At 38.4% G+C, this 15,391-nt stretch overlaps 1 protein-coding gene across 1 annotated transcript in view; it reads right to left on the bottom strand.

The window, feature by feature from the left end:
- Positions 1–15,391, bottom strand: part of LOC110465454 (nardilysin-like) — a 53,399-nt gene that overhangs the window by 11,529 nt on the left and 26,479 nt on the right. Inside the window, exons 22-28 of the mRNA XM_021521268.1 lie at positions 13,263–13,329; positions 12,363–12,490; positions 11,646–11,805; positions 10,057–10,131; positions 8,638–8,781; positions 7,753–7,889; positions 7,231–7,321 (exon numbers count right to left, since the gene is read on the bottom strand). Coding sequence (XP_021376943.1) covers positions 7,231–7,321; positions 7,753–7,889; positions 8,638–8,781; positions 10,057–10,131; positions 11,646–11,805; positions 12,363–12,490; positions 13,263–13,329 — 802 coding nt within the window. The remainder of the gene's footprint in view (positions 1–7,230; positions 7,322–7,752; positions 7,890–8,637; positions 8,782–10,056; positions 10,132–11,645; positions 11,806–12,362; positions 12,491–13,262; positions 13,330–15,391) is intronic.

Below are 15,391 nucleotides of genomic sequence, written 5' to 3'. Positions count from 1 at the left end.
AAAGTTAACTTACAAATCAAGAATGGCATTTGCCACCACAACTACTGTAACAAGAGGCCCATGGGCCTAAACGGTCACCTGAGTCTACAGTATTTATTTTTGTTGTTGAAATATGTACCAATTTGAGTAAAATAGTATAATGTTAACTTAACTTTGTCAGGACCATGAGCTGATCATTCCTAGACCAATTTTAAGTGAGATCGGCCTATTAGAACTTAGTAGCAAAATAGCGGCCATGGCAGCCAAATTGTATTTCTGATTGACCCGAAAAATAACAACACTTTGTCAGGACCATGATTCGATCATTCCTACAAAGTTTCAGTTCAATCGGCCAAGTAGAACTTTACTTTAAGTTTGAAATAGTTTTTCAAAATGGCAGCCGTGGTGGCCATATTGGATTTCTGATCGACCCGAAAAATAACAACACTTTGTCAGGACCATGAGTCAATCATTCCTACAAAGTTTCAGTTCAATCGGCCTAGCAGAACTTGACTTTAAGTTTGAAATAGTTTTTCAAAATGGCGGCCGTGGCGGCCATATTGGATTTCTGATCGACCCGAAAAATAACAACACTTTGTCAGGACCATGAGTCGATCATTCCTACAAAGTTTCAGTTCAATCGGCCTAGCAGAACTTGACTTTAAGTTTGAAATAGTTTTTCAAAATGGCGGCCGTGGCGGCCATATTGGATTTCTGATCGACCCGAAAAATAACAACACTTTGTCAGGACCATGAGGCGATCATTCCTACCAACTTTCAGTTCAATCGGTCCAGCAGAACTTGACTTTAAGTTTGAAATAGGTTTTCAAAATGGCGGCCGTGGCGGCCATATTGGATTTCTGATCGACCCGAAAAATAACAACACTTTGTCAGGACTATGAGGCGATCATTCCTACCAACTTTCAGTTTAATCGGCCCAGCAGAACTTGACTTTAAGTTTGAAATGTAAAATGTTAACAGACGACGGACGACGACGGACGAAAACGGATAGCAATAGGTCACTTGAGCTAAAGCTCAGGTGACCTAAAAACAAGAGCTGTCGGAGAACAGCATAGCTCGCCTATGAATGTTATTATAATACTGTAACTATCAATAGAAACACATGTATAGTAAAACGTTGATATAGTGCCTGTTATTTTATTTGCCACCTCACTTACCACCAGGATATTTCAAGGACTGTTAAATGTGTAGAAACATCTATGTGAAGTGATTGTTAAGAAATTAACAATAAAGCTGTTTTTGGATGCTAAAATATGAAAATATGGTTCAACACATTGCTTACACTCAATACAAATACTTCAACTTTATAATAGACAACAGCCTATTGATGGTGGTGGTCCAACACTACCCAACAAAACTTGCGCAAAAGCTTGAACCTCAAATTTAACTAAGTCCAACTTAGCTGTTTTTGGGACATAAAATATGAAAATATTGCCCAGAACATTGCTAACACTCCATATAAATGCTTCAACCTTATAATAGACAACAGCCTATTGATGGTGGTTGTCCAACACTTCACAAAACAACTTGCCCAAAAACTTTAACCTCAAATTTAACTAAGTCCAATTAAGCTGTTTTTGGGCCATAAAATATGAAAATATGGTCTAGCACATTGCTTACACTCGATATAATTGACTTAAACTCATAATAGACAACTGTGTATTGAGTGTGATGATCCAACACTGCCTTGAAAAAACTTGCACCAAAACTTTAACCTCGGAAGGTGGGACGCCGACGCCGGGGTGACTACATTAGCCCCCCTATTCTTCGAATAGGCGAGCTAATGATTGATTTAATATATGAAGTTTGATTTAAAGTCTTCTAGCCTTAAGGAAAGTATCTGCTTTAATCGTTAAAGTTAACGGATTTCATTGTTTTATAAAATGGTCTGCCTATTTCCAATGTTTATCTGCTGATTGTACATAAAAAGCATTTGGGGATAAGCATGCAACTTGGCTTAGACATTAGTTACGTGATGATATTTAATTTGTGAAAGTTTCATACTTATCCCACAATGCCTTTTTACCTAAAAACACCTTTTCCTGTGATTTGGAGTACAAGGACCAAAGTGCATCTTGTTGCCTAACACCAAATATTTCCTGACAGTACTAATCTATATGAATGTATGTAGATTAAACAGATTCAGTAGAGACTTGATAGTAGTCAGAGGGGCGTTTAACATGTTACACTGACCAAATCCCTTAATCCCTTTGGTAGAGGAAGGATTTTAAAGGTTTACTTTTATTTCCCCTATTTTGCCCCATCCTTTTGACCCCCAGGGGCCACACACCGTTTATACAAAATTGAGTCCTCTTGCCCTAAGGAGGCTCCAGACCTTATCGGGATGAAATCCCTCAATACCTATGGAAGAAGAAGGATTTTAAAGGTTTATTCGGACCCACCCCTCTGCCCCAGGGAGGACACCCCCACTGTTTATACAAAATTGAGTCCTCTTGGACCAAGGATGCTCCAGACTAAAGGATGAGTGTCTACAAGGCACTTTTTTGGACCTGTGTATATTTGGATTTTCACCTCCTTATTTTGTTCAAAGATGTCCTATGGTATGACATGCGTAAAAACTAAGGTAAAACTTTGACCGAAAGTGGGTTTCTGGGGGTACCAAAAGGGGTAGGGTAAATCACAAATATAGTTTGCTGTTTTCAAAATTTGTTTTCTCAATAATTTCCTTTCTAATTAATATTTTGACTTGAAATTTACAACTTGACTCATTTCAGTAGACTTACATAAATTGCATATTGACTACATACTTTCCTTTTGTTTTATACTGAGTTATGATTTCTGGACACATCTCAAACATGGCTATTTCAAATATCTCTCAATTTTAAGTGAATTAAAAGGTGCATGACACCCTTTGTATGCTACAAGTATAAGACATCAATTGTTAGTATTGTATATTAAATAATATTTGCTCAACTCCTGTGGCTGAAGTGAGTACCAGGTCCTGTTTGTTTTTTTACTTATCAAAGTTAACTTACAAATCAAGAATGGCATTTGCCACCACAACTACTGTAACAAGAGGCCCATGGGCCTAAACGGTCACCTGAGTCTACAGTATTTATTTTTGTTGTTGAAATATGTACCAATTTGAGTAAAATAGTATAATGTTAACTTAACTTTGTCAGGACCATGAGCTGATCATTCCTAGACCAATTTTAAGTGAGATCGGCCTATTAGAACTTAGTAGCAAAATAGCGGCCATGGCAGCCAAATTGTATTTCTGATTGACCCGAAAAATAACAACACTTTGTCAGGACCATGAGTCAATCATTCCTACAAACTTTTAAGTTCAATTGGTCCAGCAGAACTTTACTTTAAGTTTTAAATAGGTTTTCAAAATGGCGGCCGTGGCGGCCATATTGGATTTCTGATTGACCTGAAAAATAATAACACTTTGTCAGGACCATGAGCTGATCATTCCTACAAACTTTCAGTTCAATTGGCCTAGCAGAACTTGACTTTAACTTTGAAATAGTTTTTCAAAATTGAGTCCCGTCTGGAGGAATTCTCTATCCACATCTGGTACATATGAGAGAGTCTTGTAGGATTTTAAACATTTACTTCAATTTTTCGCTATTGGGCTGTGCCCCTCTGCTCTCAGTGGGACACATCCTCCATTTATACAAAATTGATTCCACTTTGCCCAAGGATGCTTTACACCTAATTTACATTAAAATATCCCTTTATTCCCCTTATTGGGCTCCTCCCCTCTGCCACCTTGAGGGGGAAGGGGTGTCACGTTAATTCAAAATTAAGTCCCCTTTGCCAAGAGATGCTTTACACCAAATTTTATTCCAGCTTGCCCAAGGATGCTCTTCACAAGTACCTATTGTACTGAATGAGAAGGATTTTAAACATTTATTACTATGTTCCACCATTGGGCCTGCCCCTCTGTCCCTAGAGGGGGCTCCACTCTCCGTTAATTCAAAATTGAGTTCCCCTTGCCAAATGATGCTCTGGATAAAATTTGGTTAAAACCCCTCCAAATTGCACTGAAGGAGAAGTATTTTAAAGATTTCCCCCAATTTCCCCCATTAGGCCCCACCCTCTGTCCCTAAGAGAAACAACGCCCTCTCTTTATACAAAAATGAAGATCCTTGTAAAATGATGCTCCAGGCCAAATTTAATTAAAATCTACTGAGCAATTCAGCATTTTGAAGGAAAAGTTGATGGATGGACACATTGACGACGGATGTTCTGCCAACATATCTTTTGGACCAGTTGAGGTAACAAGAGGCCCATGGGCCTTAATGGTCACCTAGTTGAGCTAACAAGAGGCCCATGGGCCTTAATGGTCACCTGAGTCTTACAGTATTTATTTTTATTATTGAAATATGAAATGGAGATAATGATGTCAATCATCCCTACCAATTTGAGTAAAAAATAGTTAAGTATAACGTTAAGTTAAGTTTGTCAGGACCATCAGTCGATCATTCCTAGACCAAGTTTCAGTTAAATCAGACTATTAGAAATTGATTTTATGCTTGATTTTTTTTTTCAGCGGCCATATTGGATTTTTGATCGGCCTGGAAAAAAACACAACACTTTGCCAGGACCAAGAGTCGATCATTCCTACCAAGTTTCAGTTAAATCGGCCCAGTAGAACTTGACTTTGAGTTTGAAATTGTTTTTTAAAATGGCCGGCCGTGGCGGTCATATTGGATTTCTGATCGACCCAAAAAATAACAACACTTTGTCAGGACCATAATTCGATCAATCCCACTAAGTTTCAGTTAAATCGGCCTAGTAGAACTTGACTTTAAGTTTGAAATAGTTTTTCAAAATGGCCTCTGTGACGCCCATATTTGATTTCTGATCGACCCGAAACATAACAACACTTGGTCAGGGAAATGTCCGTAACATTCCCATGAAGTATCAATGAAATCCTTTAGACAGTATTTCAGCTTAAGTTGGAAATGTAAAATGTTAACGGACGACGGACGATGGACACCCTTTGGTACCCTTTGGTGTTAAACAAGAGTCCCAGGGGCCTTAATAGTTCACCTGGTATTTTATTTTCAAGTTAAAACCTGCTGAGTACCATATTGGTTTATCAAAGGAGTACAAGAAACAAAGTTGCATTTAAATCAGTTTTGGTGGGTAAGACACCATGTTATGATGTTAAGACCCAAGGAGGTTAGTAGCCTCCAGGGATGCTCCAGACAAAAAATTTGGTCAAAATCCCTTCATCGGTACAAAAGGAGAAGGATCTTTAATGCTTTCCTCTATTGCCCCTAATGGGCCCCACCCATCTTCCCCAAAGGAGAGGGTCCACACACCTCAGTTTATACAAAATTGATTCTTTTGTACCTAAGCATATGCTTCAGGCTGCATTTGGTTTAAATCCCCTCACTTGTATAGTAGGGGAAACATTTTCCTCTATTTCCCCTATTGGGCCCCGCCCCAGAAGGGCCACATCCTCCATTTATACAAACTTGATGCTCCTTTGTCCAAAGATACTCTAGAACAAATTTGGTCAAAATCCTGTTATTGGTTGAAAAGAAGAAGATTTTTAAAGATTTACCTAATATCCCTCTATTTGGTCCCATCCCTCTGCCCCCAGGGGGGTCATACCCTCTGTTTATACAAAACTAACAACCCTTTGGCCAATGATGCTCCATACCAAATTTGGTCAAAATCCTCTGAGCCGTAAAGGACTAGTAGCGTTTTAAAGGAAAAAGTTGATGGCCGACAGACGCCGGACGCTGCGCCATGGCATAAGCTCACTTGGCCCTTTGTGTGAAGTTTGATCAAAATCCCTCATGGAATGAATCCGCTAGAGCGCTGACAAGGATTTTCTAAAAATAATAACGGTTACCTTTTCCTAGACCCGTAAACACTGAAACTCAAACTTGTTCGAGATATTATGGTCCTTTGTAATTGAATGAAGTTCGTTCCAAATCCCTCAAGGAATGAAGCGGCTAGAGCGCTGACAAGGATTTTCATAAAATTGTAACGGTGACCTTGACATTGACCCGACAACACTGAAACTCAAACTTGTTCGAGATATTATAGTCCTTTGTAATTGTATGAAGTTTGTTAAAAATACCTCAAGGAATGAAATCGCTAGAGCCTTGACAAGGATTTTCTAAAAATAGTTATGGTGACCTTGACCTTGATCAAACAACCCTGAAATTCGAACTTGTCCAAAATATTATGGTCCTTTGTATTTGTGTGCGCTGACAAACATTGGTGTTACCTACGTACGTACGTACGTACACAGACGGAGGGAGAGGAAAACTATAGTCCCCCCCCGGTTTCACCGGTAGGGGACTAATAAGATCCTAGGGATTGGGACAGTCCCTGGAGCCATTCCTAATAGCATATGCATGTGTATCCAAATCTTCATGCCAAGCACTCTATATATTGTTATAGAGTGGGAATCTCAAATGTTTCCATGTTATAACCCAGGGAATAAGTCCCAAAGGGTGGGATCGACCCCAAGGCCAATTCTGGTAACGCAATTGTGTTCATCTCTTCATGCTGAGCAATTGTATACCTAATCACATTTCCATGTTTATATGACCCAGAGTATAAGTTACCAGGGGTTGTGCATATCCAGAGGCCAAACCTGGTAGCATACCTGTGTTAGATTTTGCATCCCAAGCTATTGCATATGCGGTAATGGGATGGGGATCTCAACAGTTTCAAAGCTATGACCAAGGGACTAAGTCACCATGTATTTGGCCTGACACTGGAGCAAATCCTGGTAGATATGTGTATTTGTCTCTTCATGCTCAGCAATTGTATATATAGTTGGGTTGGGATCTCAACTGTTTCCAAGTTGTGACCCAGACAGTAAGTCCCTGGTAAGAGTAAACCATTTTTGGTATAACCCAGGGACATAGTCCCTAAAGGAGGGGGCACATTCTGAGGAAAATCCTGGCGGCATATCTGTGTTTGAGTTGTCATGCACAGCAACTGTATGAATGGTTAAAGGGTGGGGATCTCAACTGTTTCTAATTGTGACTCAAAAATTAGATCCTTAGGGGTGTGGTCAGACTCAAGAATCCAGTCTAATGATCTATGATGGTGATTTTATCTTTATGTTCAGAAATTGTATATACGGGTATGGGGTAGGGATCTTAACCCTTTCAAAGTTATGACTAAGGAACTAAGTCTCTAGGGGTGTAGCAACATTAAACTGATACAAACAATGGTGTTGATGTTATTTGACCACTAAAAATTCAATAAAAGCTTCTGTACACCTACCAGTGATTTGAATTCTTCCTCTGTCATGCTGTCAAGAATTGACCTAAATTCTACGAGGAAGTCGTCAATATGTTTGTCTACTGCACTCATACTGAAATATACAAAAACAGCATCACCATACAAAAACTCAGTAAATCTTCACACTACACTCATATTGAAATATACAAAAACAGCATCACCATACAAAAACTCAGTAATCTTCACACTACACTCATACTGAAATATACAAAAACAGCATCACCGTAAAAAAAAACTCAGTAATCTTCACACTACACTCATACATGCTTGTATAACTGAAGATATTGATAACTAAAAGAGCCAAATAAGTGAATATGAGACATTTTAAAGTTTATCATTCAATATATCATTTTTTTTTTTTTAAATTAGAAAGGAAAGCAGCTATATCAAAGTTGATTTTGTGAGGGAAAGTGTCAGTGGAAGGTTGAAACAGGATCTGAAACAATGGAAATGACCATTCGACAAATATACATTAACAAGGTAATTAAAAAGCATAGTACTAACCTGAATTTGTTGGCCTGACACTCGACAGTGACAGCCAATCCCAGAATGCCGTTTGTCAGCAGATACTCACAGAATGTGCTGTAACCTAGCTGATGTTTAGTACGCAGGAAGTCGAAGCAGGGCTCTGTCATACGTGTCTACAAATATACCTTAAATATACAGTAGTGAACCTACATAGGAAGTCAAAGCAGGGCTCTGTCATATGTGTCTACAAATATACCATAAATATACAGTAGTGTACCTACATAGGAAGTCAAAGCAGGGCTCTGTCAGACGTGTCTACAAATATACCCTAAATATACAGTAGTGTACCTACATAGGAAGTGAAAGAAAAATATCAACGTTGGTTATCAAAAACAAACAGAAAATTTTAACTGTCTTTTTATTTAATTTCCAATGTAAAAGTTCTCTTAAAGATAATTAGCACAAATCATTCCAGTAGATATAATTAAAAGCTACTACCCACAAGTTTCAGATTATTTTATTGCTTGGCCTTAATTAGCATGCAGCACAAATTGGCATGTATTCACAAGACCATGAACATGTCAAAGCAGGAATCAAAGAAATTTACAGCATTTGTGTATGTTTTATTTAAAACAAAATACCAAGGACAGGGTGGTCAGGTGATGGAGTAGATAGCACATTTGTCTTTCACAAGGGCGGTTGGGATCCAAATTCCCAATTGGATGTGAAAAGGTATTGGGTCACCTACGAAACTCTATAGGTTTTCTCAAGGTGCTCCAGTTTCCTTCTCCATTAAGACCTTCTTCCATCCAGGCCATCAAGAAAGATTAATATAAGTTGGAAACCTTGTTTTTCACCAATTGAAAAATGAATGAAAACTTAACTGAACCTAAAGAACGATATCTATAGTAAATATATTACCCCTAAGACTTCGTTGATGGTGTTGGTGTAAATCCTGCCTGGCTCCGACTGAAGGTATACGACCACACACGAGTTGTTGTCGTCATAGTTATAACCTTTGACCTGACAGTAGGTGTTGCCCACAGGGACCTCGTACAACTTTTTCTACAGCCAAAAAACAAACATGTTATTAAAACTTAGTACAACCATTTCACACAATATCTAAAGGTACAAGCTGTTCTGATTAAACACAACATCTAAAGGTTCAAGATGTTTGGATTACGCACACTAACTAAAAGTACAGCTATTTATAACATCTTTCAATTAGCTTGGATCGTAAAATTTTGATACTGTAAACTGGAAAATGTTCCACCGATCAAACTTTTGTCCTTCACTAATGAATCATTTTTTAACCAGTGTTAGTTTCGCGCTTCACATTTTGGGGAAAAGGCAAAAATTAAACTGCTGTGAACATTTCCTAGTACACTGTTTCCAAGTATTAAATAACAACTCATTGTGAATGAAATTTAAATCTACTTTAAATTTATGTATAATTTGCTATCTTTTTTTTTCATTTCTCAGTCAAGTTACCTGGAGTAGGTGTTATGACCTGGAGTAGGTGTTATTACCTTGAGGAGGTGTTATTACCTTGAGTAGGTGTTATTACCTGGAGGAGCTGTTATAACCTGGAGAAGGTGTTATTACCTAGAGTAGGTGTTATTACCTGGAGTAGGTGTTATTACCTGGAGGAGGTGTTATTACCTGGATGAGCTGTTATAACCTGGATGAGGTGTTATTACCTTGAGTAGGTGTTATTACCTGGAGTTGGTGTTATTACCTGGAGGTGTTATTACCTGGAGGAGATGTTATAACCTGGAGTAGGTGTTATTACCTGGAGTAGGTGTTATTACCTGGAGGAGGTGTTATTACCTGGAGGAGGTGTTATTACCTGGATGAGCTGTTATAACCTGGATGAGGTGTTATTACCTTGAGTAGGTGTTATTACCTGGAGTTGGTGTTATTACCTGGAGGTGTTATTACCTGGAGGACGTGTTATTATCTAGAGTAGGTGTTATTACCTAGAGTAGGTGTTATTACCTGGAGTTGGTGTTATTACCTGGAGGAGGCGTTATTACCAAGAGGAGGAGTTATTACCTGGATGAGCTGTTATAACCTGGATGAGGTGTTATTACCTTGAGTATGTGTTATTACCTGGAGTTGGTGTCATTACCTGGAGGAGGTGTTATATCCTGGAGTAGGTGTTATTACCTGGAGGAGGAGTTATTACCTGGATGAGCTGTTATAACCTGGATGAGGTGTTATTACCTTGAGTAGGGGTTATTACCTAGAGGAAGTGTTATTACCGAGAGTAGGTATTATTACCTGGAGTTGGTGTTATTACCTGGAGGAGGTGTTATTACCAAGAGGAGGTGTTATTACCTGGACGAGTTGTGTGACTGGAAGTGGTGCTCCTGGTAACACTGCATTGATCTTGTCCTTGTAACCTGCTGCTTCCTTGGTGAGTGATTATAATGAAAGACAGAAAGAAAGTCAATGAACACTTTCAATTGAAACTGACACAAAAACATTGCAGTGCCACACCAGGTAATGCACCTTCCTACAGAATTTTATCAAAATCTGACAATTAATTTAATTAATTTTGACCAATCAGAAGCCATGGAACAGCAGCCAGCTGCCAAATGGTAAAATGGAAATCACAGTAGATTCGTAGTGCCATTATACACCAACATACCAAAATTGAATCTAACTAAATTTCGACCAATCAGAGGCTGCAGCTGCCATGTATATTTGTCCAATCAAATAAAGAAGGCCTATTATGGACTTAAACACCTGTAATGTATGAATAAACAATCTTTCCAAACTACTGGAGGTCAAGCAGATCGGTAAATTGTAATAGTTTTCGATTAACATGGATGTATTTTTATAACTGTACTCTTATTTTCTGGGTTTTTTTCACAACTTCATAACATTTAAAGAGGCCCAGAGGGCCTGTATCACTCACCTGAATATGTTTAAAATAATTGGTATGAAGTAAAGATATAGCACTCCATGGTAGGTGCTGTAAGTACATATGAAAGTTCAGAAAATTCCATCCAGTACTTGAGATATCGTAAGAACAAACTTCAAACAGAGCACCACCCCTATGCCCCTAGTAGGGTCATACCCACCAATTATACAAAATTAAGTCCCCTTGTCCTAAGGATGCTGCCCACTAAATAAGGATAAAATCCCTTAATCCCGATGGTCGAAAAAGGATTTTAAAGGTTTTACCTCTATTTCTCCTATTTGCATTTGGCCCCGCCCTTCTAGCCACTGGGAGACCACACCCACTGCTTATAGAAAATTGAGTCTCCTTGGCCGAAGGATGCTCCCGAATAAATTAGGATAAAATTCCTTAATCCCTATGGTAGAAGAAGGATTTTAAAGGTTTTACCTCTATTTCCCCTATTGGGCCTCGCCTCTCTGCCTCCAGGGGGGTCAGACACACCGTTTATACAAAAAAAAATCCCCTTCCCCCAAGGATGCTTCTGACCAAATATGGAACAATACTTTTCATTACTACAGAATAAGAAGGATTTTAAAGAATTTGACATGTTTACCCTATTTGGCCCCGCCCCTCAGGTCCCTGGGGGGCCAGACCCACGGATTATACAAAATTTGTTCCACTTTACTAAAGGATGCTTCAGACCGAATATGGAACAAATCCTTTCATTCCTACAGAAGAAGAAGGATTTTAAAGAATTTGCTAAATTTCCCCTATTGGGCCCTGCCCCTCAGCCCCCAGGGGGGCCAGACCCACCATTTATACAAAATTTGTTCCCCTTCCCCCAAGGATGCTTTTGACTAAATTTGGTCAAAATCTGCTCAGTTGTTCATAACTAGTAGCGATTTTTAGGAAAAGTTGACGGACGACGGACGCCGCACCATGGCATAAGCTCCTTTGGACCAGGTGAGCTAAAAATGACATGATTCTGAAAGATTACAAACAATTAGGTTGGTGGGCTTACCTCTTCCGAGAAATTTCCTGTCAGAAAGCTCTCTACCCAGACATTTTGTTGGAACTCTTCAACAAAACGCTCAAACATATCATGTGTGATATCGTTGATACGGCCCAAGCGATCAGGAATAGGCCAGTTCAGAGGGGATGTGACTGCAAATCTCAACATCCTGAAATTTATTGGAACTTTGTCAAATCCTGCCTTCAGAAACTTCAACAACTTTATTTATCCTCAGGGTCTACAAATTAACCAGACCTCCAGATATCTACAGAAACATTGTTAATCCTAGCAGCTAAAATTACAGGAACTAATTGTTCCTAACAACAAAACCAGATGTCTACAATACCCTGATTCAATCTATCTTCGGAATCAACAGAAACCTTTTTAATCCTGGCTTCCATAATCCTCAATATTGATTCCCAAAATAGTGAAAGTGTTGCAGCAGTACCAAAATCATGAGAAGGTGTTGTTCTTGTTTGTTAGACTAGAAACCCATGTAACAAAAGTAAGGGCATTAAACCATGAAGTTACTGGCACCAGGACTGTAGGGTTTATAGACTGAATGTCTATTTCAAATTACGAAACTCAACTTTATTCTTATTAGATTATTATTACTATTCTAAGCTGGGATATCATACATGTACATTACCTCCAAAAAAAAGGATGAAAATTTTGACCCAGTGTAAAAAACTCCAGAGGAAAGTGTGTTAGTATGATCATTATTACCTTGCCAGTTTGTCTGGTCTGATCATATCGTTATTGTAGATACGAGTTACCTCCTCTTTCATCATCTTAAACTCATTTCTGGTACAGCGAAACCCAAACACACGGTCCAGTAACAGGTCGGTGATGGCCTGAGAACATAGAGTTACAATATCTTAATACGCTAATTTGTATGTGTGACAATATTTGGAAACCTTTCCCTCAGGTAATTTCTACCTTTTACAACAGTTTGTTCCTTGATGAATAGGGAAAAACAGCATTATTTTTATTGCAATTTGGAAGATATTCCTCATCATTTCTTCCCACTTTTTTGCTGTAGGAAGCAGTCAGTTTTTGGCTGTAAAACTAGGCCAAACAATAACTGCTTATATATACATGTAAAACGAGTGTAGGGGTTACATCCCAGGCTACACATTAGAGTAAAACCCAGAGACAATAACACCAAACATAGAACTTCCCTGTCTGAATAGAAATGTCTTAAAAATCCTTTTAAATAGTATATTAGTTTATGCATAAACTAAGAAATGATCTGATCGGTACATCTACCGTTTAAATGAAACTTAAACAGAGTGCCTCTTTATCATACAGATCCGTGAGTAAAAATCCACTTCATCAGAATGAAATAATCTTGTTTACTTTGGGTATAATTCAAGGTAGAAGAACTTTTATCCTGCCAAACCAATAAGTGGAGGTAACATTGCTGAACAACTCAGCCAGGTACCAGTGAGGCACTGATATGGACAGGTAGAGATTTCCACAAGGTGTCTTGTGCATGTATGCATGCACACACACAAATACAGACATGCAAAAGTTACGATGAATCAAACACACAACAATTTTAAAGGGTTGCGCAGAGATAAAATTATCCAGATAATTATCTTAAAACAAACAATATTCACTTACCTTCATTTTATGGGAAAATCCACTCATGTAGAGAAGTATTCCAGTTTCATGTCCTTCCACACCATATCTGTAAATCAAGGTTAATCCTATTCATGTCAAGGTCAAATCATTTACATTTACTTAGTACTTATGAGGTGAGGTTGATTTGCATCCAAATCTCAGCAATACTGAAAGGTCAGCAAGGACCCAACCATGTACCTGACCTCAAACAACTCAGCGGGCATAATACAAGAGGCCCAATGGGCCTGCATCGCTCACCTGGTACAAATCTCACACTTGTAACCTTAAAAGTGATCTAAAATAAAGCTACAGGCAAAATAAAATATCAGTATTTATGATTAAAATTCATTCAAAAGAACCTGTTATTTTTTTTTAAACATTTCACCCCTGTGATTGAAAATCGAACAAAGTCATTATGTTAAACAAATTGTATAGCCTTTCATCTCAGGATGCAACTTGCAAAGTATCAACATCCTGGGACCATTGGTTATTCAGAAGAGGTCGATTAAAGATTTTAAACAAATTTCACCCCTGTGACCTTGAATATAAGTCAAAGTCATTCACTTTAACAAACATAGTAGTCCTTGATCCCAGCATGCTACTGACTAAATATCATCACCCTGGGCATTTTTTGTTATTCAGAAGTTGTTTAAAGTTTTTAACATATTTGAAACCTGTGACCTTGAATATGGGTGAAGGCCATTCATTTGAACAAACTTTGTAGCCCTTCATGTCAGCATGCTACTGGCCTAATATCATCACCCTGGGCATTTGGGTTATTCAGAAGAAGTTGTTTAAAGTTTTTAACATATTTGAAACCTGTGACCTTGAATATGGGTGAAGGCCATTCATTTGAACAAACTTTGTAGCCCTTCATCTCAGCATGCTACTGGCCAAATATCATCACCCTGTGCATGTTGGTTATTCAGAAGAAGTTGTTTAAAGGTTTTTTAAGGCAATTGACCCATGTGACCTTGAATATAATTGAAGTTCATTCATTTAGACAAACTTGGTAGCCCTTCCCCCAAGCATGCTACTGGCCAAATATCATCTCCCTGGTCAGTTTGGTTATCAAGAAGAAGATGTTTAAAGTTTTTAACATATTTGACCCATGTGACCTTGAAAATGGGTGAAGGTCATTCATTTGAACAAACTTTGTAGCCCTTCATGTCAGCATGCTACTGGCCAAATATCATCACCCTGTGCATGTTGGTTATTCAGAAGAAGTTGTTTAAAGGTTTTTTAAGACAATTGACCCATGTGACCTTGAATATAATTGAAGTTCATTCATTTAGACAAACTTGGTAGCCCTTCACCCAAGCATGCTACTGGCCAAATATCATCTCCCTGGACAGTTTGGTTATCAAGAAGAAGATGTTTAAAGTTTTTAACATATTTGACCCATGTGACCTTGAAAATGGGTGAAGGTCATTCATTTGAACAAACTTGGTAGCCCTTCATCTCAGCATGCTACTGGCCAAATATCATCACCCTGGGCATTTTGGTTATTCAGAAGAAGTTGTTTAAAGGTTTTTTAAGACAATTGACCCCTGTGACCTTGAATATAATTGAAGGTCATTCATTTGAACAAACTTGGTAGCCCTTCACCCAAGCATGCTACTGGCCAAATATCATCTCCCTGGGCAGTTTGGTTATCGAGAAGAAGATGTTTAAAGTTTTTAACATATTTGACCCCTGTGACCTTGAAAATGGGTGAAGGTCATTCATTTGAACAAACTTTGTAGCCCTTCATCTCAGCTTGCTACTGGCCAAATATCATCACCCTGGGCATTTTGGTTATTCAGAAGAAGTTGTTTAAAGTTTTTAACATATTTGACCCCTGTGACCTTGAATATGGGTGAAGGTCATTCATTTGAACAAACTTTGTAGCCCTTCATCTCAGCATGCTACTGGCCAAATATCATCACCCTGAGCATTTCGGTTATTCAGAAGAAGTTGTTTAAAGGGTTTTTAACATATTTGACCCCTGTGACCTTGAAAATGGGTCAAGGTCATTCATTTGTACAAACTTGGTAGCCCTTCACCCATGCATGCTACTGGCAAAATAGCATCACCCTGAACATTTTGGTTATTGAGAAGAAGTTGTTTAAAGTTTTTAACATATTTGA

Source organism: Mizuhopecten yessoensis, unplaced genomic scaffold, assembly GCF_002113885.1.
Source record: "Mizuhopecten yessoensis strain PY_sf001 unplaced genomic scaffold, ASM211388v2 scaffold11079, whole genome shotgun sequence".
Lineage (NCBI taxonomy): Eukaryota > Metazoa > Mollusca > Bivalvia > Pectinida > Pectinidae > Mizuhopecten > Mizuhopecten yessoensis.
The sequence above is the reverse complement of the archived record's forward strand: the minus strand, read 5'-3'. Positions and strand labels throughout refer to the sequence as shown.